General features: G+C 40.4%; 2 protein-coding genes across 4 annotated transcripts in view; both read right to left on the bottom strand.

Annotated features, from left to right (window-relative positions):
* LOC137658844 (glycosaminoglycan xylosylkinase) overlaps nt 1-17,734 on the bottom strand; it is a 197,407-nt gene extending 179,673 nt beyond the window's left edge. The window contains exon 1 of one of the 3 annotated variants that reach the window (XM_068393935.1): nt 17,659-17,734. The gene's annotated coding sequence lies outside the window, so the exon portion shown is untranslated. Of the gene's footprint in view, nt 1-17,196; nt 17,365-17,425; nt 17,564-17,658 lie in introns of those variants that run through there. The other 2 variants (XM_068393937.1, XM_068393936.1) reach the window with 2 other exon arrangements.
* Nucleotides 17,735-18,756: 1,022 nt separating this feature from the next.
* The window catches only part of LOC137658842 (carbohydrate sulfotransferase 3-like), an 11,111-nt gene continuing 2,483 nt past the window's right edge, over nt 18,757-27,384 (bottom strand). The window contains exons 2-4 of the mRNA XM_068393933.1: nt 26,014-26,653; nt 24,473-24,577; nt 18,757-19,465 (exon numbers count right to left, since the gene is read on the bottom strand). Coding sequence (XP_068250034.1) covers nt 19,168-19,465; nt 24,473-24,577; nt 26,014-26,653 — 1,043 coding nt within the window. The 3' untranslated portion in view covers nt 18,757-19,167. The remainder of the gene's footprint in view (nt 19,466-24,472; nt 24,578-26,013; nt 26,654-27,384) is intronic.

The following is a 27,384-nucleotide window of genomic DNA, read 5'->3' as shown; positions in this document are numbered from 1 at the left end:
TCAAGGTCTATGGGAGCAGGTGTGGTAACAGACGGGATTAGCGACTGAAGTGGAACCATTACCTTCCCTGGAAGCATGTTATGCTTAAATAAAAGTCCATAAGAGGTTATGCAGCTAAAGGCTCCCTCCAAATGACAGAGTCCTCAAGGGAATATCAGAAGGAGGGAGAAAAGAACTTTCTCATCTACAGGGACCTTATCCTAGAAAAGCTAAGTTCTCTGAGTGAGGGTTCACTGGTGCAAAAGCAGCAGACTAGAAGGCAACGTTATGAAACTGCTTGACAGTCTAGTGAGTTGGCAACAACCCAAGATGTGTGACTGAGAAGCATGCGGTAAGGTATGCAGAGCATGATGTATGCAGAGTATGCTGTATGTAGAGCATGTTGTATGCAGAGCATGCTGAATGCAGAGCATGCTGTATGCAGAGCATGTTGTATGCAGAGCATGCTGAATGCAGAGCATGCTGTATGCAGAGCATGTTGTATGCAGAGCATGCTGTATGCAGAGCATGCTGTATGCAGAGCATGTAGTAAGCAGAGCCTGCTGTAAGCAGAGCCTGCTGTAAGGAAAGCAGAGCGTGTGCATGGCGTTTAACATTTCTCAGAAATTCCATGACCAGTGCTAGAGTGCTTTATGCATGCTTGCATGGGGTTTTAAAATCAACATAATGTTTACCTTACATTCATAACTCATGATTCATATTTTTGCCATGGTTTGAAAATGGAGGTAAGGTATGCTGAACAGCAGAGTCAGAACGAGCTGGAACAACAATAGTTGTGGTTTCCTCTTCAAGACTCTGTTGAGGGAACACCTGAGGCTCAGTCTGCAAAGGCTGAATAAAAGACAAGCAGAAGGAAGGCGCATGGGTGGAGGAGGCTGACTCCTAGCATGAGTGGTTGAACCCAAGGGTTGCGCTTGCTGAGCGGTTGGCGGAAGCGGAGTAGCAAGTTCCAGTTCCTGTGGTGTGAGCGGAGCGCGATGAGGAAGAGGCTGCGCAGAACAAGGTAAATGTCTCGCAAGCTGAGGCTCCTGAGGCGCAAGGCTAAGGTGTTGTGGTGCTTGCCTTGTGGAGGGTTGAGCTCGCTGCAGCGAGAGCTGAGGAGACTGACTCATGGACGGGAGAGGTTGTTGTACCTCAACCGAGTGTTGCATCACTGGTGGAGCAGCAAGTGGAGGCGGAGGAAGAGAGGTATAATCCTCCTGATCCCATTGTAAAGGTTGCCTTAAGGAAGGCGGAGGCTGAACACCACTGGGAACAGCAAACTCAGCACGTGGCTCAACATCGTACGCCTGGCAGGTGGTACTGCGATCAGGCGGAGCGAGCGTAGGCGGAGGGAGTGTAGGCGGAGGCGGAGGAGCAACACTCTCAGCCCGACACTCACGCATCAAGTCCGAAAGCTGTGCTTGCATGGACTGTAGTAGAGTCCACAACATCGTACGCCTGGCAGGTGGTACTGCGATCAGGCGGAGCGAGTGTAGGCGGAGGGAGTGTAGGCGGAGGCGGAGGAGCAACACTCTCAGCCCGACACTCACGCATCAAGTCCGAAAGCTGTGCTTGCATGGACTGTAGTAGAGTCCACAACATCGTACGCCTGGCAGGTGGTACTGCGATCAGGCGGAGCGAGCATAGGCGGAGGGAGTGTAGGCGGAGGCTGAGGCGCAACACTCTCAGCCCGACACTCACGCATCAAGACCGAAAGTTGTGACTGCATGGACTGCAGTAGAGTCAACTTGGGGTCGGCAGACACTAAGGTCTGCTGAGGTAAAGCCTTAACAGCAGAGATCTGTTGCGGCAGAACCTTACTCCTCTTAGGCGGAGTGTATTCAACTGATGACTGAGGAGAGTCAGAGCTAACCCAATGACTGCATCCGGGTTGTTGAACTTTAACTTCGTACGTCTGGCATAGGTCTGGACTTTACGTTTAAGAGGTCTTGAGACCTGAGACCAGCGTTACTCTGCCTTTATTTTCTCCCCTAAATCTCTTCTGCAGACGAGCAAAATTAGGGCTCAATCGTCTGCGGGTGGGAGTGACGGTCTCGGTAAGACACGCCCACAACCACCGAGGATACTTCTGTGCGCCGATCAAGGCCTGCTGAACCCTTATGCCCTTCGACATTGCTTCTCCCCTGGGCTTGGGAGCTTGCAAGAGGTCCCGGACTGGGAGGACGACTGGCGTGCACAAAAGTACCCTCACGCACAACACTGACATACTTTGCGCTAATCACTTATCACTTTGATTTCTGTTTGCACTTATTTCACTGAACTCGAAACTTTAAGTGGTTTGTACCTGAAACACGCAATTCTATCCTTTCTCAAAAGTTAGTAATTGCGAAAAACAGAATTACAAAGTAACAGAAAAATCTAATGAAAGATAATTCAGTGGCTGGAAAGAGACTAAACACTAGATCACTCTAGAAACGTTTAGTTTCTTCCCCTAAAGAGACTAGGGAGAAGAGCAAAAACGAAAACGACGTTACTCGTACGCCTGGCAGGCTTGAATGAAACGTTTATCCTCTTTCTCCCTCCGTCTCTATCTCTCTCTCTCTCTCTCTCTCTCTAAACTTAGAACCTGAGAGAAGAGCCCAATCATATATATCGTTAAAACATATTATTGTTAAAGGAAAAAACTGAAAAGTTCCTTTATTAGGATCAAAACCATTAAGTTAAGAAAGAATGAACAAAACGCTAGACACGGTTACTCTTACTGCAACGTGAAACCGTGAACATTCTTTCTCTATCGTAACGATAGAGTGCAAGTTGAACGTTCTGAACGTCAACAACTGCAGAGACAAAACAAAACGTTAGTTCAACTTTGAAAACAGTACGAGACTATCAAAGAAATTCTTTCAAACTCTGTGGCGGAAATAGCATAATATGTTAACAGGTAAAACCGAAATGACGGGCTCAATGTTAATTAACTTCGGTACCAAGAAAAGACCGCCTACTATTAGGAAGGTCGAATATAAACAAATATAAAAAATAATTTTAATAAGTTTATAATAAAAGGAAGTTAATCGAAGAGGCCTATAAGAGGCGGAGAGATATAAAATAAATCTATAACTTTTGTTAAGCAAAATTAAGAAAGAGAGTCTATACTCTCTTAGACACCAACACTTCCGTCTAAGGGAAGGGTCGGCCACTGAAAGGTGAAAGAGAGTTCATACTCTCTTCGTCACCATAATTAATCAAATTAATTCCAAAAGCTAACTAAGCTAATATAGAAGTTTCCAGTAAAGCGACAGCCGAAATCAAAGAGAAATACTTCACCAAAGTCGTGAAAATACTCCAAGAACATAAGCGTATCCCAGAACGTCTTGCCGGAAGCACGACAGAGGAATAATTGAGGAGGTGTCAACAAGAAGTACTTGAGTACCTGGCCACAGGTGGCGCTGGTAAATACACCCCCTTCTAGTATTGTGATAGCTGGCGTATCCCTCCATAGAATTCTGTCGGGCAACGGAGTTGACAGCTACATGATTATCGGGTAAGTTTAATATTGAAAAATGTGGTTTTTCGCTCTGTCCCAACAAAATACAAAGGCTCCCTATATGTCTAACCCAGGCTATGTTAATTCCTACTAATAATGTTAATGGATAAAATGGCAATAAATACATATATCACTTCAAAACCCCTTAAAAGTAAGCAACAAGTTTTGCCTGGATAAAATTAATGTTATCTGGCCCTTTGAGAGAATTAAACAACAGTTTGCCTAATCCTGCCCTAATGATTTCAAGGGCAAGTTCTTTGTTAAGACACCAGACAGGGTTGCAAGATGCACAGACATTAGTAGGGTTAGGAGGGTCTATTTTGAGATTAAAGTTAAAGCTGTCTGAACTAAGTTCCATATCATCTGAAGAGATGTGCACCAGTACATAAGCTGATCAAGCCTAACCCCCATCCTGTGGTCGCCAACCACAGAAGTAAGCTTCCCCGTAAACAGTTTAAAATCCCGATCATGGGCTGGGATCAATTTCCTGCCAAGAGAAAGTGTTACCACTGCACTAGCTTGGAGGCTAGGACATATTTCTTTGATTTAATAAAATGGGACTACAATTTTCTTTTTCAATGCCAGAGTTGATACATGTTTGCCCATCCACAAACTGTCCCTAGGGTATCTTAGGCCCCAAAATATGTTCACAAGTTTTGTGATTCCATAACCAATGCCGCAGACAATATGGTACTACGGGGTGAATGTAATTCGTTGGAGCAGGCGTAAAGTTTCTTATTACTTGTCCAAACAATTTTCTTTATGGGGAGGTTATAGTTTATCATCTTCTGAAAAATGTTATTTTGATTATAAAATAAATTTTTGAATATACTTACCCGGTGATTATATAGCTGCAACTCTGTTGCTCGACAGAAAACTCTAAGGTAAAACTCGCCAGCGATCGCTACACAGGTTGGGGGTGTGCCCAACAGCGCCATCTGTCGTCCAGATACCCAGTTCTCAGTGTAAACAAAGACTCAATTTTCTCCTCGTCCCACTGCGTCTCTATTGGGGAGGAAGGGAGGGTCATTTAATTATAATCACCGGGTAAGTATATTCAAAAATTTATTTTATAATCAAAATAACATTTTTCAATATTTAACTTAGCCGGTGATTATATAGCTGATTCACACCCAGGGGGGTGGGTAGAGACCAGCAATATAAGTTTACACTTTTATGAGCTAAGAGTTTTATTTCATTTTAGAAGTTATCAAAATAACAAAAACAAAATAAATAGGTACCTGGTAAGGAAGTCGACTTGAACAATTACTCTGCCTTTTTAAGTACGTCTTCCTTACGGAGCCTCGCGATCCTCTTAGGATGCTGATCGACCCCTAGGATCTGAAGTATCAAGGGTTGCAACCCATACAACAGGACCTCATCAAAACCCCTAATCTAGGCGCTCTCAAGAAATGACTTTGACCACCCGCCAAATCAACTAGGATGCGAAAGGCTTCTTAGCCTTCCGGACAACCCAAAAAACAACAATAAAAACATTTCAAGAGAAAGATTAAAAGGTTATGGAATTAGGGAATTGTAGTGGTTGAGCCCTCACCCACTACTGCACTCGCTGCTACGAATGGTCCCAGTGTGTAGCAGTCCTCGTAAAGAGACTGGACATTCTTAAGATAAAAAGACGCGAACACTGACTTGCTTCTCCAATAGGTTGCGTCCATTATACTTCGCAGAGATCTATTTTGTTTAAAGGCCACGGAAGTTGCGACAGCTCTAACTTCGTGTGTCCTTACCTTCAGCAATGCTTGGTCTTCCTCACTCAGATGGGAATGAGCTTCTCGTATTAAGTCTGATAAAATAGGATAAAGCATTCTTTGACATAGGCAAAGATGGTTTCTTAACTGAACACCATAAAGCTTCAGAAAGGCCTCGTAAAGGTTTAGTTCGTTTTAAATAGAACTTAAGAGCTCTCACAGGGCATAAGACTCTTTCTAGTTCAATGCCTACCATATTCGATAAGCTGGGAATATCGAACGATTTCGGCCAAGGTCGAGAAGGCAGCTCGTTTTTGGCTAGAAAACCAAGTTGTAGTGAACATGTAGCCTTTTCTGACGAAAATCCGATGTTCTTGCTGAAGGCATGAATCTCACTGACTCTTTTAGCTGTGGCTAAGCATACCAGGAAAAGAGTCTTTAAGGTGAGATCTTTCAGGGAGGCTGATTGTAGCGGCTCGAACCTGTCTGACATGAGGAATCTTAGTACCACGTCTAAATTCCAACCAGGCGTAACCAAACGACGCTCCTTCGTGGTCTCAAAAGACTTAAGGAGGTCCTGTAGATCTTTATTGTTGGAAAGATCTAAGCCTCTGTGACGGAAGACTGATGCCAACATGCTTCTGTAACCCTTGATAGTGGGAGCTGAAAGTGATCGTTCTTTCCTCAGGTATAAGAGGAAGTCAGCTATTTGAGTTACAGAGGTACTGGCCGAGGATACAGATACTGACTTGCACCAGTTTCGGAAGACTTCCCACTTCGATTGGTAGACTCTAAGGGTGGATGTTCTCCTTGCTCTAGCAATCGCCCTGGCTGCCTCCTTCGAAAAGCCTCTAGCTCTCGAGAGTCTTTCGATAGTCTGAAGGCAGTCAGACGAAGAGCGTGGAGGCTTTGGTGTACCTTCTTTATGTGTGGCTGACGTAGAAGGTCCACCCTTAGAGGAAGAGTTCTGGGAACGTCTACTAGCCATCGAAGTACCTCGGTGAACCATTCTCTCGCGGGCCAGAGGGGAGCAACTAGCGTCAACCTTGTCCCTTCGTGAGAGGCGAACTTCTGCAGTACCTTGTTGACAATCTTGAACGGTGGGAATGCGTATAGATCTAGATGTGACCAATCTAGGAGAAAGGCATCTATATGAATTGCTGCTGGGTCCGGGATTGGTGAGCAATATATCGGGAGCCTCTTGGTCATCGAGGTTGCAAAGAGATCTATGGTTGGTTGGCCCCAAGTGGCCCAAAGTCTCTTGCATACATCCTTGTGGAGGGTCCATTCTGTTGGAATTACTTGCCCCTTCCGACTGAGACAATCTGCCATGACATTCAAGTTGCCTTGGATGAACCTCGTTACTAGCGATATGTTTTGACCTTTTGACCAGATGAGCAGGTCCCTTGCGATCTCGTACAACGTCAGTGAGTGGGTCCCTCCTTGCTTGGAGATGTAGGCCAAAGCAGTGGTGTTGTCCGAGTTCACCTCCACCACTTTGCCTTGAAGGAGAGACCCAAAGCTTTTCAAGGCCAGATGTACTGCCAGTAGCTCCTTGCAGTTGATATGCATTGTCCTTTGACTCGAGTTCCATATTCCCGAACATTCCCGACCGTCTAATGTCGCGCCCCAGCCTACGTCCGATGCGTCCGAGAAGAGAACGTGGTTGGGAGTCTGAACAGCCAGGGGAAGACCCTCTCTTAGGCTGATACTGTCCTTCCACCAAGTCAGGCAAGACTTCACCTTCTCGGAAATGGGGATCGAGACCGCTTCTAGCGTCTTGTCCTTTTTCCAATGAAATGCTAGGTGGTATTGAAGAGGACGGAGGTGTAGTCTTCCTAATGACACGAACTGTTCCAGGGATGATAGCGTCCCTATCAGACTCATCCACTTCCTGACTGAACATTGTTCTTTCTTCAGCATGTTCTGGATGCATAACTGGGCTTGGCTTGTTCTGGGGGCCGACGGAAAAGCCCGAAAAGCTAGACTGTGAATCTCCATCCCTAAATACACGATAGTTTGGGATGGGACCAGTTGTGACTTTTCCATATTGACAAGGAGACCCAATTCCTTGGTCAGATCTAGAGTCCACTTTAGATCCTTCAGACAGCGACGACTGGAAGAAGCTCTGAGAAGCCAGTCGTCCAAATAGAGGGAGGCTCGGATGTCCGCTAAATGAAGGAATTTGGCTACATTCCTCATCAGCCTCGTAAACACAAGAGGAGCTGTGCTTAGGCCAAAGCACAGGGCTTGAAACTGGAAGACAACCTTTTCGAAAACGAATCTCAGAAAAGGTTGGGAGTCCGGGTGGATGGGGACGTGGAAGTAGGCGTCCCTTAGGTCTAAAGAGACCATCCAATCTTCCCTTCTGACCGCTGCTAAGACTGACTTCGTGGTCTCCATGGAGAACGTCTGCTTTGTGACAAAGACATTCAGAGCACTGACGTCTAGCACCGGCCTCCACCCTCCTGTCTTCTTTGACACCAAGAAGAGTCGGTTGTAGAATCCCGGAGATTGAAGGTCCGAGACTCTGACCACTGCTCCCTTCTCTAGTAAAAGAGACACTTCCCGTTTCAAGGCTCGTCTCTTGTCTTCCTCTCTGTACCTGGGAGAGAGATCGATGGGGGACGTTGCTAGAGGGGGTTTCCGTACAAAAGGGATCTTGTACCCCTCTCTGAGCAACTTCACAGATTGCGCATCTGCGCCTCTCTTTTCCCAGGTCTGCCAGAAGTTCTTGAGTCTGGCTCCCACTGCTGTCTGAAGAAGCTGGCAGTCAGACTCTGCCCTTAAAGGACTTGGTTCCTTTCTTCTTTCCTCGTTTCCCTTCGGCACGAGCGCCTCCTCTGCTGGAGGCTCTGCCACGAAAGGGCGGAATAAAACGGGACACTGGAGTGTCCATCCTTGGTCTAGCTGACAAGGTAGGCAAAGGGGTGGCTTTGCGAGCGGAGGACGCAACAAGATCGTGAGTGTCCTTCTGTATCAAAGAAGCGGCAATTTCCTTAATCAGGTCTTCTGGAAAAAGGCACTTGGAAAGAGGAGCAAACAGAAGTTCGGATCTCTGGCATGGTGTAACTCCAGCTGAAAGGAATGAGCATAGGTTTTCACGCTTCTTAAGGACTCCGGACACAAATGATGCAGCAAGCTCATTAGACCCATCACGTACGGCCTTGTCCATGCAGGACATAATGAGCAAGGAAGTCTCCTTCTCTGTCGGAGAGATCTTTCTGCTTAGAGCTCCTAGACACCAGTCTAAGAAGTTAAAAACTTCGAAGGCTCTAAAGATACCTTTCAAAAGGTGGTCCAGGTCCGAAGATGACCAACATATCTTTGAGCGTCTCATGGCAAGGCGGCGGGGAGAGTCTACAAGACTTGAGAAGTCGCCCTGGGCAGAGGCAGGAACTCCCAAGCCGAGAACTTCTCCCGTGGCATACCAGACGCTCGATCTAGAAGAGAGTCTAGCAGGGGGAAACGTAAAAGCTGTCTTCCCTAAACTCTTCTTGGACTGCAGCCATTCTCCTATCACCCGCAAAGCTCTCTTGGACGAGCGTGCGAGGACGAGTCTAGTAAAGGCAGGAGTGGTTGACGGCATGCCTAACACAAACTCTGACGGAGGAGAACGCAGAGCCACAGAAATAAACTGGTCCGGAAACATCTCTTTGAAAAGGGCCAAAACTTTCCTAAAGTCCAAAGAGGGTTGCGTAGACTTAGGCTCGTCCAGTTCTGAATGCGGTTCATCTACGTGTGCAGCAACATCATCATCAGAAAGTCCCTCATCCGATAACTGATGAGGGAACGGCAACGGAGTGGGTAACGGCTGGTTAGCTGAGTCCGGTCGCACGGGTGCATGCGTGACTGAGCCGGACGCAACGTCATGGAACTGCTGCCCAGTCTGTGAGCTGGCAACAACCATAGCAGCGCGGGGACGCACAGCGTCTACTCCAGACTGTCTGGACTGATGTGGGTGAGCAGTGGCAACCACACTGGGTTGCGGAGGTTGACGCACCGCGTCAAAACAAAACAACTCTGACGGTTGTTGAACCTCACGAACGTCAACGGAGACCTCCGTGCGTCGCTGAACGTCAACATGCGGCTGGCAAATCACACTGGAACGCATGGGTGGCGGAACTCTCTCAACTGGTATGCGTGAGAAGGTTACCTCAGCGTCCACAGGACGCACAACTGATCGTGTGGGCGGTTGTAGGCAAGGAGCTGCACTAGCTGGTGCGGCAGCAACCTTCTCTGCACGAAAGTCCTGCATAAGAGACGTTAGTTTAGACTGCATGTCTTGCAGTAGAGACCACTTAGGGTCTACAGGAGCAGGTGCGGCGACAGACGGTGTAACTGTCTGAAGCGGTACCGCTTTGCCTCTCTTAGGCGGTGAGCAGTCATCGGATGACGGCAGCGAGTCCGAACTGACCCAGTGGCTACAACTGGGCCGTTGGACTTGTGCGGAAGGGACCGACTTGCGCTTTAACGGTCGTGAGACCTTGGTCCAGGGTTTCTTGCGAGAAACACCTTCCGAAGACGAGGTATAAATGGGCTCTCTCGTCTTAGTTAGGCAGGGGCGATCTTGGGTAGATACGCCCGATACCACGGAGGGAACGTCTGTTCGCTGATTAAAGCCTCTCGAACCCATTTGTCGTACGACATTGCTTCTCCCCTGGACTTGGGAGCTTGCAAGAGGTCCCGGACTAGGAGGACGACAGGCACGAACAGACGAACCCTCAAGCGCAACACTATCCACAACACTATCACTCGGCACTTTATCACTTCCCACTGCACTTTTGCACTTCAGCTCCTTCACATCCGCCATGAGCTGATTACGGTCACTAGCAAGGGACTCAACTCTCTCACCCAGAGCTTGGATGGCACGCATCATATCAGCCATCGAAGGTTCCTGAGTGCCAGGAGGGGGATTAGGAGCAACCACTACAGGGGAAGGAATAGGTTGTGGGGCATGAGGAGAGGAAATATCAATAGAACGAGAGGAACTTCTCCTAACTCTATCTCTCTCTAGCCTACGTGTATACTTTTGGAATTCGATAAAATCGAATTCCGAAAGCCCAACGCACTCCTCACACCGATCTTCTAATTGACAGGTTTTATCCCGACAATTGGAACAAACAGTGTGAGGGTCGATAGAGGCCTTCGGAAGACGCCTTGAACAGTCCCTAGCATTGCACTTCCTAAATTTTGGGACTTGTGAAGGGTCAGCCATTTTGAATTGGTCAAAGGGGAATTAAAAAAACTATCAAAAAGTCATCAACAAAAAATCCGTTATCAAAAAGAGTTCAAGGATTTGTGAAGAGAAACCCTGCACAGCGAAAGCTCAAAACTAGAATAAAGTACTTCACCAATTAGTTGTGAAAAAACTCCAGTTTAGCAACAGCGAGTAAGTACGTCTTGTCGATAGCACGACAGAGAGAAAATTGAGTCTTTGTTTACACTGAGAACTGGGTATCTGGTCGACAGATGGCGCTGTTGGGCACACCCGCAACCTGTGTAGCGATCGCTGGCGAGTTTTACCTTAGAGTTTTCTGTCGAGCAACAGAGTTGCAGCTATATAATCACCGGCTAAGTTAAATATTGAAAAAAGGATATTGGAATTAGGGTAATGTAGTGGTAGAACCCTCACCCACTACTGCACTCGCTGCAACGAATGGACCCAGTGTGTAGCAGTCCTCGTAAAGAGTCTGGACATCTTTTAAGTAAAATGACGCGAACACTGACTTGCTTCTCCAAAAAGTCGCGTCCATAATACTTTGCAGAGATTTATTTTGCTTGAAGGCCACGGAGGTTGCTATAGCTCTAACTTCGTGCGTCTTAACCTTAAGCAAACATCGGTCTTTCTCATTCAAGTGAGAATGAGCTTCTCGTATTAAAAATCTGATAAAATATGACAAAGCATTCTTTGACATAGGCAATGATGGTTTCTTAACTGAGCACCATAATGCCTCAGATTTACCTCGTAATGACTTAGTACGAGCTAAATAGAACTTAAGAGCTCTAACAGGACATAATACTCTTTCCAGTTCGTTGCCTACGATCTCTGATAAGCAAGGACTATCAAAAGATTTAGGCCAAGGACGAGAAGGCAGTTCATTTTTGGCCAGGAAACCAAGTTGAAGTGAACAAGTGGCTTTTTCTGTAGAAAAGCCGATGTTCTTACTGAAGGCATGAAGTTCACTGACCCTTTTAGCCGAAGCCAAGCACACTAGGAAAAGTGTCTTGAGGGTGAGATCCTTCAGGGAGGCTGAATGTAATGGCTCAAACCTGTCTGACATAAGGAACCTTAGGACCACGTCTAAGTTCCATCCAGGAGTTGCCAAACGACGTTCCTTAGAGGTCTCGAAAGACTTAAGGAGATCTTGGAGATCTTTATTGTTGGAAAGATCTAAGCCTCTATGTCGAAAGACCGAAGCCAACATGCTCCTGTAGCCCTTAATCGTGGGAGCTGAAAGGGAGCGAACCTTTCTCAGATGTAAAAGAAAATCTGCGATTTGGGCTACAGAGGTACTGGACGAGGACACAGATGCTGACTTGCACCAGTCTCGAAAGACTTCCCACTTCGACTGGTATACTCTAATGGTAGAAGCTCTCCTCGCTCTTGCAATCGCACTGGCTGCCTCCTTCGTAAAGCCTCGAGCTCTTGAGAGTCTTTCGATAGTCTGAAGGAAGTCAGACGAAGAGCGGGGAGGCTTTGATGGACATTCTTTACGTGGGGCTGACGTAACAGATCTACCCTTAGAGGAAGACTTCTTGGAAAGTCTACCAGCCATTGAAGCACCTCGGTGAACCACTCTCTCGCGGGCCAGAGGGTAGCAACCAACGTCAACCTTGTCCCTTCGTGAGAGGCGAACTTCTGCAGTACCTTGTTGACTATCTTGAATGGTGGGAATGCATATAAGTCCAGAAGAGACCAATCCAGTAGAAACGCGTCTATGTGGATTGCTTCTGTATCTAGGACTGGAGAGCAATAGATTGGTAACCTTTTGGTCAACGAGGAGGCAAAGAGGTCTATGGTGGGTTGACCCCAAGTAGCCCAAAGACTCTTGTCCACGTCCTTGTGGAGGGTCCATTCCGTGGCTATCACCTGACCCCTCCGACTGAGACAGTCTGCCAAGACGTTCAAGTCCCCCTGGATGAATCTCGTCAACAGGGAGATGCCTCGATTTCTTGACCATAAGAGAAGGTCCCTTGCGATCGCGAGCAGCGTGGAGGAGTGTGTGCCTCCTTGCTTGGAGATGTACGCCAAAGCTGTGGTGTTGTCTGAGTTGACCTCTACCACTTAGTTTCGAAGAAGCTTTCGAATATCATCAAGGCCAAGTGGACTGCTAATAGCTCCTTGCCGTTGATGTGCATGCTCTTCTGACTTGAGGTCCACAGACCCGAGCATTCCCGACCGTCCAGGGTCGCACCCCAACCCAAATCCGACGCGTCTGAGAACAACACGTGGTTTGGGTTCTTGACTGCTAGGGATAGTCCCTCTCTCAGACTGATATTGCTGTCCCACCATTTCAGGCATGCCTTTACTGGTTCGGAGACTGGGAATGATACCGTCTCTAACGTCTTGTCCTAGTTCCAGTGAGAGGCTAGATGGAACCGGAGAGGCAGAAGGTGTAGTCTCCCTAGTGAGACAAACTGCTCCAGGGATGAGAGAGTCCCTACGAGACTGTTCCAACTCCTGACTGAACAAACGTTTTCTTTTCAGCATTAGTTGGACTTCGAGCAGGGCTTGTTCTATTCGGTGGCAGACGAAAAAAAAAAAAAAAAAAACTGGACTGCGAATCTCCATCCCCAAATATAGAATAATCTGGGATGGGATCAGTTGGGACTTTTAGGTTGACCAAAAGTCCCAACTCCCTGGCCAGACTCAACGTCCAATGTAGATCCTGTAGACAGCGAAGACTGGACGATGCTCTGAGAAGCCAGTCGTCCAAGTACAGGGAGGCTCGGATCCCCGATAGATGGAGGGATTTTGCCACATTCCTCATGAGCCTCGTAAACACGAGAGGAGCAGGACTGAGGCCAAAGCACAGGGCTCGAAACTGGTACCCCACATTCCTGTAAACAAACCTCAGAAACGGTTGGGAATCCGGGTGTATAGGAATGTGGAAGTATGCCTCCTGAAGGTCGAGAGAGACCATCCAGTCGCCTTCCATTAATGCTGTCAAGACAGCCTGGTAGACTTCATCGTGAAGTTTGTCTTGACAATGAACACATTGAGCGCACTTGCCTCTTACGTACTCCTGCAGTGAACATGGCTGCCAGATCATTGGAGCCATCCCTGAGGGACTTGTTCCTGCAGAGAACGTGGCTGTCAGATCATTGGAGCCATCCCTGAAAGCCTTGTTTATGCATGACATAATTGTACAGCAAAACTTCAAACGCTCGAGAAAACTCCTAACAGGAGATGGTCTAGCTCTGAAGTCGACCATAAAATCTTGGAGCGTTTCATGGCCAGGCGCCAGGGAGAGTCTATGAGGTTTGAGAAGTCTATCTGGGCAGAGGCAGGAACTCCCAAGCCGAGAACTTCTCCCGTGTCATATCAGACTCTCGCTCTATAAGCCAGCTTAAAAGTAGGGAAAGCAAAGGCTGTCTCCCCCAAACTCCTCCTGGTGATAAACCAGTCGCCTAGCAAACGTAAAGCTCTCTTAGAAGAGCGAGAGAGCACTAGCTTATAAAACAACGGCTTCGAAGTAGCTAGGCCTAGTGTAAACTCTGACGTTTAGGCGAACGAGGAGCAGCAGTTACAAAAAGATCCGGACAAAGATCCTTAAAAATCAGCATGATTTATTTAAAGTCCATAGAGGGCTGAGCAGCTTTAGGCTCCTCTCCGTCTGACAGAGTCCTCAAGGGAATATCAGTAGGAGGGGGAACAGCAACTTCCTCATCTGAAGGAACCTTGTCCGACAATAGCCGAGTCTCAAGCAAGGGAGAGACCTGCCGTGGTGGCAATGCTTGACAAACAGAGTCCACACGCAAAGAAGCAACAGTAGCAGTCAAGGACGCTATGTCATGTAACTGCTTAAAGGACTGACCAGCAACAACCAACAGGTGCGGGAGGACGCTCGACGTCAACTCGAGACTGCCTCGACTGCCTAGACTGAGCAGTCAAAACAACTCTTGACTGCGGTGCTTGACGCTCAACGTCAAAACAAGTCAACTTCGCTGGTTGGCGAACGTCCTGAACGTCAACAAGAGCATGCGGCAGCGGCTGAACGTCCACAAGCGGCTGAAAGTCAACACTGGACTGCATCGAGTGAGGCTCTACAAAACGTGACTGACGTGACTTTGTAACGTCAACGTCAACAGGACGAGCAAAGGTTCGTTTGGGTGGCTGACGGCCAGGATCTCGATCAGCTAAGCGGCGAGGATCATCGTGAACCTGCTCAGCAGAATAGTCCTCCATAAGAGAGGCAAGCTTATTCTGCATGTCTTGCCGTACAACCCATTTAGGATCAACGGGAATGGTTGCGGTAAGAGACGAGGGTAACGTCTGTGACTGCAAAACCTTGCCTACAAAAAGACTCTCGGAGCCTGTGTTACGCTTTTGTTTAGGCGGCAAGCAGTCTTCCGATGACTGCATAGGGTCAGAGCTGTCCTAATAGTTAAAACCAGGACGCTGGACCTGTCCTGAAAGGACTGACTTTCGCTTAAAGGGCCTCGAAACCTTGTTCCACGGTTTCTTATGCGAAAAGCCTTCGGATGACGAGGAGAAAATCGTCTCGCTCGTCTTATGGTAGGGGCGGTGTTGATGAGACACGCCTGAAACCATAGAGGGAACGTCTGTTCGCTGATCAAGTCCTCTCGAACCCATAAGTCGTACGACATTACTTCTCCCCTGGGCTTGGGAGCTTGCAAGAGGTCTCGGACTAGGCGAACGACAGGCACGAACAGACGAACCCTCGGTCGCAACACTGATAACACTTTGCGCAATTATCACTTTATCACTACGATTTTCTGTTTTGCACTTAATTCACTGAAATCGAATTTTTTAACAATTCACATTAGGTATGAATAAAACTGATTTCTACCTGAAGCACGCAATTCTACCCTCATCAAAAGGTTATAATTGCGAAATCAGTCGTATAATGTAAGCACATTAATACAAGCAAAAAACAGTAAACATATTTTAAGATAAAAAGATCAGTGGCTGGGAAGGAGACTAAACACTAGTTCATTCAAAACTACGTTTTCAATCTCTCACCGTACAGTGCCTTGGGACGAGAATAAAAACTAAAAACGTTTTATCCTTTCTCCCCGTACAGAGACTAGGGACGAGAGTAAAAAACTGACTCGAGAACAACGTTACTCGCTTGGGACGAGAATAAAGATCGGAACGTTCTCTCTCCTCTCTCTCTCTCTCCGTCTCTATCTCTCTCTCTCTCTCTCTCTTGATTTCGCACCGAAGAGAAGAGCCCACTTACCTTTCGTCAATAAACAGGTTATTTAACCAAAGGAAAAAACTGAAAGGTTTTTCAATTAAAAAGTTCCTTTAAAATAGTATTTAAAACATTTAAGCTTTGAAAAAAGAATGAACAAAACGTCAGAATCGATTTACTCTTTCTGCAAAGTGAAACCGTGATACTCTCTCTCTCTATCGTAACGATAGAGCGCAAACTGCGTAGCATAAATAAACTAAACGTTAGTTCATCTTTGAAACAGTACGAAGACTATTCAAAGAAAATCTTTCATAAAATATCTACTAAAAAATATTCATTTAATAAGTTTTAAATAATTTGCTCTGTAAAAGTTATTTACGATTGAAAGGGCTCAACGTTGTTTAACTTCGGTTTCCAAGTTAGGACCGCCTACTCTCAGGAAAGGTCGCATATAAACAAATCATTAAAATTTATCTTGATGTTTATTATAAATGGAAAGCTAATCGAAGAGGCCTAATAAAGGCGGTTGAGATATAAAATATATAGAGGAAAATCTATAATTAATTAATAACGTGATAAGATAATTGCTAAAAGCCTAAAACACACTTCCGTACTAAGGGAAGGGTCGGCCATTTAAAAGTCAAAGAAAGTCCAAAAAACAATCCAAAGTCATCAAAAATTAAATCTATCCAAAAACGAGTTCAAGATTTAAGTTGAAGATAAAACACCTGCACTGCGAAAGCTCAAACCAAAAGGAAGTACTTCACCAAATATGTTGAGAAAACTCCAGGTTATACAGCGAGTATTGATACGTCTTGTCGTTAAGGCCGACAGAGAAAAAATTGGGTCTCTTTACATGTATATGCGGTATCTGGCCGATAGTTGGCGCTGGTGGGCACACCCGCAACCTTCATAGCGATCGCTCGCGAGTTTTTGTGTGTGTTTTCTGTCGAGCCGCTGGAGCAGCAGCTATTATATGTTCACCGGCTAAGTTAAATATTTAAAAACTTATAATTTAGTGTTACCTTCTCAGAACTGAAGGTGTTAGGAAAATAAACAGAGTTGAGACTTAAGTGTTTGGGTATGCTAGGGGTACAGAGGTCTAAGGGGGGGGGATAAGAATGATTAGGTAGGGAACCTTAGGTTAGATGTTGTTCTTGTATTATTTCCTATTCAAAATGTGGTTTTTCAGTCATAATTTTTGAAATTTTACACCCAGACTGAGTACAACTTCACTAATGAGATTATGCGGGCACTTCAAATAAAATAAAATTAGTTAACCCAATATAAATCAAGGTATCCATTATCCATTGCAAAAATAAAATTAGCTTTCACGAGTGGCCTAAAAAAGGTAGGAGCCTTTGTATGTGAGAGGCCAGTTCCTCACACGTTCATTAAAGATGGACATCAACTAACCTAAACTTTCCCCCCTAACCTAACTCACAAACCATGACCTTACCTACTTACCTAAGGGGGGGGAGGTGCACTGACGTCCCCCTATGCCCCCCACCCCCCTTACACTGCCATACTCTAAGGTAGACTTAATAATACATACAGGTGGCCGCTTTCATACATACACCCTAAAAGGCACTACGAAAGTTGTGAATTTCCTTACATCAGCCACACTACACAAAACAAATTTTCAAAAGTTCGACAAGTCGTACGGGGTCAATTGCGTTTCTCACAGACTAAGGCGAGAACTTGGCTAGGATAGTCTACCCAGGTAGGATAAGGGACAGTTCAGTAAATTGCAACGAAGCAGTTTTTCTTCGGTAAACATCGCCAACTTGTGACAATTTGGCACCAAACACAATGACATTCCGGTACAGAGTGGATGGGAGCACCTGGGTTGCTGATGAAGTATTTTCAGTATCATTGTTGGCTTGAAATTTGACCAAAATGACGTCAATCGCTTGGACACATGCCATCACCGCTTGGAACGAACGAGTTTCGTCATCTGTATTATAACAACTAAGATTTACAGCGTTTCCTATTGCTTTGTAAGATCTTCAATAACTCCTTTGATAAATTCGAGGAAAGGGGTGACAGAATTATATAAAATATAAATTATATTTACCTAACTGACATCAATATTCTCATCTCTTTCGGACTTTGCGTAAGCCCCGCCCCTTACCATGTTTACTTGTCTTCTTCTTTTGCGTTTTACGCTAGATAGCAGAGGCCCTGGGAGACCAGGGTTGCCAGGTTTTATAAATGAGAAAAGGTCAATTTCTAATCAACAGAGGCTTTAAAAGGTCAACCCATTAATAGAAAAAGGTCAAAAATATAGTATTTAAGGGCCGGCTTTTTTCATATTACTAAAGGCCAACCTATTTAAATACAAAAGGTCAAATTTGAGTTTTTTTTGGCCGGAAAAAAGGCCAAACTGGCAACCCTGTGGGAGACTACGTCTTTACACTGACTTTCTTCTTATATTTTCACCTACAAAGTATTAGTAGAAAATAAGGTCATTATGTTGTTTGAAGAATTATTATTGGATTATTTTCATACTTGAAATAAATGATATTTATAACCTGTCTTTACCAATGTAAACCCTATTTTGCATTAGAGTGGCAACCAAACAGTTGGCTGAAAAGTTAAAAGAACATAATATACCAACAGCAACGAAGGACTTAGTAAGGACGAAAATTAACGCATTTCTTATGTGCATATATATATATATATATATATATATATATATATATATATATATATATATATATATATATATATATATATATATATATATATATATATATATATATGTATATATATATATATATATATATATATATATATATATATATATATATATATATATATATATATATATATATATATATATATATATATATACACACACACACACACACACACAATATGCTAGACATTCTTCATGACCAAAAAACTTTAAAAGAAAGACTGTGTATAATGGAGTTGGATGAGGAGTTAAATAAAATGGTACATGAGTTTCATGTGGTTTATTTGTCCATATTATTCTGTAACTTTACATGCGTAACAACAGCTAGAATGCGTTTTATATTACCATTTAGTGATAATTGATTATCCCAGTATATATATATATATATATATATATATATATATATATATATATATATATATATATATATATATATATATATATATATATATATATATATATATATATATCAACACTTTATAAATATATGTGCACATCTATATAAAAGAATAAATATAATTATATGTGATGAGGCACAGCTATGAAGTATTTTGTCTTTGCTAATCATAAATCCTACTCTATTAAAATAAAGACAATATTTGTCTCTGACTTCTTTGACAGAGGATGATAATTTTTTTTATATTTTGAGCTAAACGAATGTGTACTACTCTCATATTTACATGCAACATCCTAGTACTCTGCAACCTGTCTTTGAAATTGAGATAGTTTGCAAACTGTGTTGTAATATTTTGTAATTTGTTTGAAAACAAAAATGATGTGTTATTAGTTGAAAGCCCGTCCACAATGGGGAGCTTTGCTTACAAAAAAGAAAAGAAAAAAGTTTGAAAGTTATTTCAAAGATTAATATGCCTAAAGAAAAGTACCCTAAGTGAGTAGATTATCTCTAGTTGATCCGTCAACATTAACGCAATCTTCATAAGAAAACAAAGTATTTGTAAAGGAGTCGTTAAAAAGAGGAAATGTCATGTTTCTTGTGGTGTTCATATTTCCGAACAGATTGAATCCAAGATGGCGGATGGCATCAGAGCAGGCGTTCTCGACATCATGAAGTTCACTATCTCGGATGTACTTCCTCCACTTCTGTTGCTGCTCGGTGGAGTTTCTCTGGAGGCTGTAAGCATCTTTTGGAGAACTATTCCTCGACGTAGTTTTGTCCAGGAATCTGCGGAAGTTGAAGACGTGTAATGTTAAGATCTAAAGGGAATTTATCACTAAAGAGACATGATCTTGTTTGCTTTCATCAGCTATATGCTTACATGATAGGCCTACATCGTGCATACTGGCGTGGCATGATGCTGGAAAGTGTCAAAAATAGGTAAATAAATAGTTGTTCAGCTTATTGGAGTGGCATAAATTTTCTTGTCACTAGATCAGTAAAAAAAGAAATTATATATATATATATATATATATATATATATATATATATATATATATATATATATATATATATATATATATACATATATATATATATATATATATATATACATACATACATATATATATATATATATATATATATATATACATACATACATACATATATATATATATATATATATATATATCTATATATATATATATATATATATATATATATATATATATATATATATATATATATATATATATATATATATATATATATATATATGTATATATATATATATATATATGTATATATATATATATATATATATATATATATATATATATATATATATATATATATATATATATATATATATATATATATATATGAAGAATTTTTCTTCACTCTTCTTCTTGCATTCGTATTTTTGGCTCTCTCCTAATAATACTGTAGTTACCCCTTAAACGTTCTCTCCTACATTAAGTTTTCTTTACCAAAACATCTGGAAAACTATTCTAAATGAAATAAACTTATTGACAATAGCGTACGCCATGCTGGTGACATCACAGCGAAGATACGCCCAGCAAAGGCCTTATCCCGGCGTATGTTGGTTCTTTCCTCGAATTACGTGTGTCGAGATTAAATATTAAACTGATTTAAATATAATTTCTAACGTAGCTAACTGTAATTCATCTTTTATTTCTCAATACCAATTATGGTTTGTTAATTTTAAGATATATGCCCATCGCACCAGCCCATTGCTTATTTCTCATTTTAACAATTAATTTTTAGCAAGCCAGAATAGGTAGGATTGTTGTATATATAAACTCCCTTAGAGCAGCAAGATTCCTGTAAGTATTTAGTACAAAATCCTGCCTCCTATGCACTCCTTGCAACAATATATTGTCCTGTCCTAAAGTCCCGATATGGCACCTCCACTGGGTTACCGTGCGCATCGTGACCCTCACCTGTCTGGAAAGGTGAAGCGAGGTGATCCTATCGACCCTATCATCACCCTATTCGTGCAGAAGCAATTGTGGCAGTCTGACCTACTTGGTTGACTGGCCAGTGAGTGGATCTGTGCACCTCTGGCTCACCCCCCCCCCACCCCCTCCCCAAAACTCGACTCACAGAGGAGTCCAGCCGGTCGTAGAGATAGAAAAGAAGAAGAGCCTGTTAAACTCTAGCTGCCAAAGTGAGAATTTTAGGGGTGAGCCAGTCAAGGGCAAAGGACAGTATTCTAAGGAGTGCAGGTGGGATTGTGTGTATATATATTTTTTTATATCATTTTTTTGCTTTTGAGACTAGCACAGTCTCTGGGTCACATGGGCCACGAGTCCGACCTAAGTTCTGATTATTGATTATTGCAGACCACGTGTCTAACCAACCAATTTTTATTATTTTGAATTGCTCTTACCTCACACTTTGTTTTGATACCTTTATTTCTTGTTAAGATGTCCGTTTTCTTTTAATGTAACTTTGTATAATAAATCAATATTAGGTTAATTAAACCTCTCTTCGTATTTTTACTCCCTCATTTATTTCAATGTGTCTATTATGAATATTTGATCGCGGGACAGAATACCCGATATTTGAAAGGAGTAAGTAACTTGGAAAAGGGGGTGTTAGCGAGGGACTTATTATTGAATATCTGCTTCGAAGGTAAAGATCCATATCTTTAAAGTTTTAAGCTTTACTTTACATCACTGCTCCCATTTTCGTTATTGTCTCTAATTACATTATCGTAAGATTCCTGTCCAGCATGTCACTGGGACGGAGTCGCAACAGAGCCTAAGAGTGAAGATGACTATAGACCCGACAAAGCTAGAGTAGGCCATTGTATTACTTTTATTTTCACGTGTGGAGTTTTGCGGCCTCTGGAAAGAGTATAATTTCCCCTTTTAGTATTTAAGAGTGATGGTTAGGGAACTGCGTCAGTAAAGTTATTAGCAGGGTGTTTGTGCCCCGAGTGTAAGTGCTCATTATCCTCCCCTGATGATCTTTGTGTAACTGGCGTAGGGAGACTTTCCTGGACTAAGTACCCACTCAAAACATTTAAATAAAAAATAAATTCTCATATATATATATATATATATATATATATATATATATATATATATATATATATATATATATATATATATATATATATATATATGTGTGTGTGTGTGTGTGTGTGTGTGTATATATATATATATATATATATATATATATATATATATATATATATATATATATATATATATATATATATATATATATATATATATATATATAAAGTTACGTTCATTTCCTAGACCTTAATTTTTTTTTTACGAATGATAAGATACGATTATAAGTACTTTAAATTTTATTATTATACAAAATATGTAAATAATTTAGCCTCAAGTACATTACATAAGACAACATTAATTTATTTCAATCGTCGATGACCTGTGATATTCTGGTGGCAGAGTTATAAACCAACGAATCCCCTATGCTATAAAATTATATATTTTTCACTGTTAAGAACGAATCAGATTGATTTCAAGAGAAATTTCATAAGCCATATTATTTTTCTCCATTTCTATTGCTACAAAACTTAGCAATTTCGTGTTCATGTCACACCAATTTAACATTTAAAGGCTGCGAGTAGCCATTGAATTTGCCGTGTGACCCAGGAAAGTCGTAGATCGTGCAGACTCTATGAACAATACAAGGGGGTACGAACGTGAAGTTATTGTCAACAAAGAAGAAGAAGATTATACAGAACATTTATTTTCATGCCAAAAATTAAGACAGTTAATGGAACAAGATATAAGCGTAGGTATGTTGCAAAATCATAGCAGGGATCTGTTCCGATATATAAGTACTGTAGGGCAATGCATCTGAAAGAATTTAAAAATACCAAACGTATTGCAATAGTTGCCAAACCTGATAACTTATCCTAACAGATTTCACTGCAGAATTGGATAAAATTAAAGATGCAGATTTTCATTAAAATGTTGTTAATTATAGCCTAAAAACATAAATATCATCTATGGCCTACACATAAGAAAGCTAAATTAAAGTAATAAGTAAAGCCAAGAAGCTTTGCTTCCTATCTATTTTGAGATAGAGTACTCGCAATCTCATTTTGCGGAGTGAGCAGTTAAGAATCAGATGCGTATAATATACTTATGGCTAAGAACCAAAAATCGAGTTTACGCCAAGAACTGTTCTGTATTATGTTATATTCTATATTTTTCCATTTTCACATATTATTCATCTATGAATTTTTATATCAAACTAGAAAATATTTTTCATTATTTAACTAATCTATATAATGAATAAGTGGTTAGCTATATATATATATATATATATATATATATATATATATATATATATATATATATATATATATATATATATATATATATATATATATAATGACTAGCTATATACAATCTTTCTGGTCATGCTGAGTGGCATTGCCAGACGTAGAACTACATGGTGTATCCCCGTCCCCCGGGGAGAGGGGAGTACTCATACCCTGGTGAGATGGGGTACCATGGGAGATACACTCGGAAATCCCAACTGCAGTGTTGTAGTTAGGAAAGGGGAAGGGGGTGGGAAGGGTTGAATCTGTGTGTGCATGCTATCTCAATATATAATTGTATTTTTGACAGATCGTGTACACTAGTTTTGAGCATATTAGCTAATTTAGGGAAACATAAATGCAAATGATTGATTAGTTTAGTTATTTCATTGATAAAAATAATTCTGATTTTAATTTTTATGATTATCATTTTAATAAAATTCATAATTATTTTAATAATTTCATAATTTTAATTGCAATAATTCTGATAATAATTTCAATAATAATTATAATTTTAGTAATCTTAAATTTTCTTTTAGCAATTTCAGTAAAAAATAATAATTCTAACAACTTTGTTATCTATATTATATTTAATTATTATAATATCAATAATTTCAAAATTAATAATAGTAATAATTACCATAATTATCGTAATATTGATAATTGTAATAGTATCAAAAATAAAAAAAAAATTATAATTATCATTTTAATTTTAATATCAATAATAGTAATATGTCCATGGTTATTACAATATTACTAATATCAATAATAGAACTAATTTTCGTAATGATTATATTAGTAATTTTAATATAAATAATAGTAATAATTATTATAATTATTATGATATTCATAATTTTTAATAGTAACAATAAAAGTAATATTTTTCATAATTATTATAATTTTAATAGTATCAATAAAAGCAATAATTTTCATAATTACTATAATAATAATTTCAATAATATCAATGATGGTAATGATTTTATAATTATCATAATATTGATCATTTTAATAGTATCAATATTAGGAATATCTTTTTTATAATTATTATATTAATAATTTTAATATCAATAATATCAATAATTTTTATAATCATTATAATATTAATAATTCTAGTAATTTCAATAATAGTAATATTTTTTAAAATTATTATAATGTTAATAATTTTAATAATATCAATAATAGTAATGATTTTTATAATTATTATATTAATAATTTTAATAGTATCAATAATAGTGAAATCATATAATAATTATATTAATAATTCTAATATCAATAATAGTAATAATTTTTACAATGATTATATTAACACTATTAATAATATTAATTATTTTTATAATTATTATATTAATGATTTCAATAATTTTCATAAAATTAATAATTTCAATAACTAATAATAATAATTATCACAATTTCAATGTTAATATATTATGAGTTTCAATAATAACTGAAATGGAACGTACTTGATGGTGGACTGCGGGATCTCACTATACCCCAAAAAGTGCAGGATGTTCCTTGCCACCGTTCGGGGATCAGCGCAGACGTCTTCGTATCTCACGGCTATATATCTGCAAGAGACCGTTTAAACCACGATAAACTGTCTTGCTGTTTTGTTTGAAAATTGGTATAGAGAATATATTAACCAGCTGGCAATTGGTTCCTTTCCTCGCTGGGCTATTTTTCCCTGTTGGAGCCTCGGGCTTATAGCGTCCGGCTTTTCCAACTCGAGTTGTAGCTTAGCTAGTAGTAGGCTATTAATAATAATAATAATAATAATAATAATAATAATAATAAAATAATGCTAATGATAATAGTAATGATAATGATAATAATGATAATAATAATAATAATAATAACAATAATAATAATAATGATGATGATAATATCAATAATAATAATAATAATGCTAATGATAATAGCAATAATAATAATAATGATAATAATAATAATAATAATAATAATGATGATGATGATAATAATAATAATAATAATAAGACAGATAAATATGAATATACAATTCAATCATTTTTCTCAATTAAAAGAAATGAAAAGTTTTCATAAATATGGGAACAACTTAAGAATATCCCAAAACCTCACCTTTGACATTTGGATCAACTGCCATTTGGATTTTTTTTTTTTTTTTTTTTTTTTTTTGGTGGGGGGGCGGGGTGGCGATTAAAACAGAGTGGAATTCCTTATTAACCAGGTTTTCATTTTGTTAGTTCATTTTCAGAAAGGCAGTAATGTAATTAAGATTCTGAAAGACGAAATCCAATATGTCACTGGACAAAGAGGCTATAATTCATTTATAGATTTGCATATATTTTGCATGGAAATTGGTATGTCAATAAAAGCGGTGATTTAGATTGTGCTCTGGTGATATGATGAGTCAAGTGTTTTCATTTGTTCTATTTGACCAAGATCCAAAGAAGAATAATAACAATGACAACTATTACATTAAGTTAAATAATAACTTTTACCATTTGGGATCTGAAGATTGATGATAATATACACTGTTAGAATAATAAACGCAATTCTTATCGAAAATTCTCCGTAAAAATATATTGTCCTCAACCGTATTTCAGTAAAATACAGACGACCATAATTTTACCTTTCTTTGTTATCTTCCTTTACAGTTTGGTGACCGTAATATCAATCTTTTACGCCAATATAACCGTTTTTGAAACGGTAAAAATCCTGGAATAAATGTTGCCACTCTTTTACCGTTTTTTTAATACAAATTTCTAATGGTGTACACCGTTGAAAATTTGTATTAAAAAAACGGTAAATGCCTGGCATCATTTATTCCAGGATTTTTACCGTTTCAAAAATGGTTATATTGACGTTAAGGAGGGATATTACGATCACCAACCCGTAAAAGATAATAACAAATTATGGTAAAATTACGGTCGCCTGTATTTTACTGAAATACAGTTGAGGACAGTATATTTTTACGGAGAATTTCTGATTAAAACCACGGTTTTTTTTTAACAGCGTACTCTACCTGCTGGGCATAATCTCCCGAAGATGTGGGCCATACTGCAGGTCCTCCAGGAGACCTTCACAAAGATTCTTAGGACTGACGTTCCAGCCAGCTTTCCAGTTCGAGATGATAGAGGCCCTCGGGTCCCTCGCGATATGGATCACATGCAGATTCAAGTCCTGGTCCTGGAGTAAAGGCAACAGCCAAGAAACCCTAGTCCGGATGGTTTTCACCAACCGGATGGGTTCTCTTGAACAAATCTTCGAAAGACGCGGTATGTTAAAACACGCCTGTTTTGAATGGCACGAATTAAAAGACCAGTGCCTGAGTGACTTTGAGCCTCGAGCCCTGATGGCTTTATATACTGGTCCCGAGTAGTTACAGTGGTAGAGTTCTTTCAAACTCTGCACGGCCAAAGCTTGAGAATGCATTCCCCACTGTTGGAAGTTGTAGAAGGGTTCGAAGTAGTAGAATACCCCTGGCAGGGAACTGAGCAGCCCTCCTAAGAAACTAGATCCACTTCTTCCCATGGAGCCGAGTAGGAGTATGTTACCTCTTGAAGGTTCTGGGTTGTGAGTCTTGTTCAGGAACAAATGGCTACAGACGCTAGACACTCGTCTTGCATCGTCCGCAATTACTTTATTAAGTGACATGTAAATACCTGCAAGAGCCAAATGGAGATTAAAGGTTGTACGGTGTAGTCTCGTAAGAAAAATTACTTCTCTGATGATGAAAATACATAAAGCATGGTGAAAACCATTACAATTCAAAGAACGTACTGCCCTTATCCTATTGAAATGCGATAATGACTGGAAAAGTTAAGTTAAAGGGTGGCTATGTTACAACACTGGCAAATTCCTAGGCCTGTGAGCGCCTGAAGCAGTTATTGTGAACCAGCCCGTGGTAATATAACGTCAGACTTCTGCTCATTATTCAAGGGTCCCTATTACTTTTTGTTTTTCATTCTCTGTAAGGTGTTGGTGAGGTTAACCCGAGAAGAGTCGAGACATTTAGGGTTGATTCACACTATTGGTCCAGTCACGCACCAGTACTAGGAGTTCGCGCCTCCAGCTCGCTCTCGTTCCTATCACTGTCTTGCAGAATTATAAATATAAGGAAAAAGCATAATTGCATAGGAATATTGTTCATTGATAATAGGAAAGAGTATTTACGCAGTGAACATTAGTCTGTTTTTGTGCATATTGATTTTTTCCTATCGTGACTAGAGCGAGACTGGAGCGAAAGTGGACCGGAGTGCCAGTGTGAATGCTTCCACCTAAAATCCTGTAACAATATATATACATATATACAAATATATATATATATATATATATATATATATATATATATATATATATATATATATATATATATATATATATATACATATAC

Source organism: Palaemon carinicauda, chromosome 19 (genome assembly GCF_036898095.1).
Source record: "Palaemon carinicauda isolate YSFRI2023 chromosome 19, ASM3689809v2, whole genome shotgun sequence".
Lineage (NCBI taxonomy): Eukaryota > Metazoa > Arthropoda > Malacostraca > Decapoda > Palaemonidae > Palaemon > Palaemon carinicauda.
This window is presented reverse-complemented; position numbering and strand designations above follow the sequence as displayed.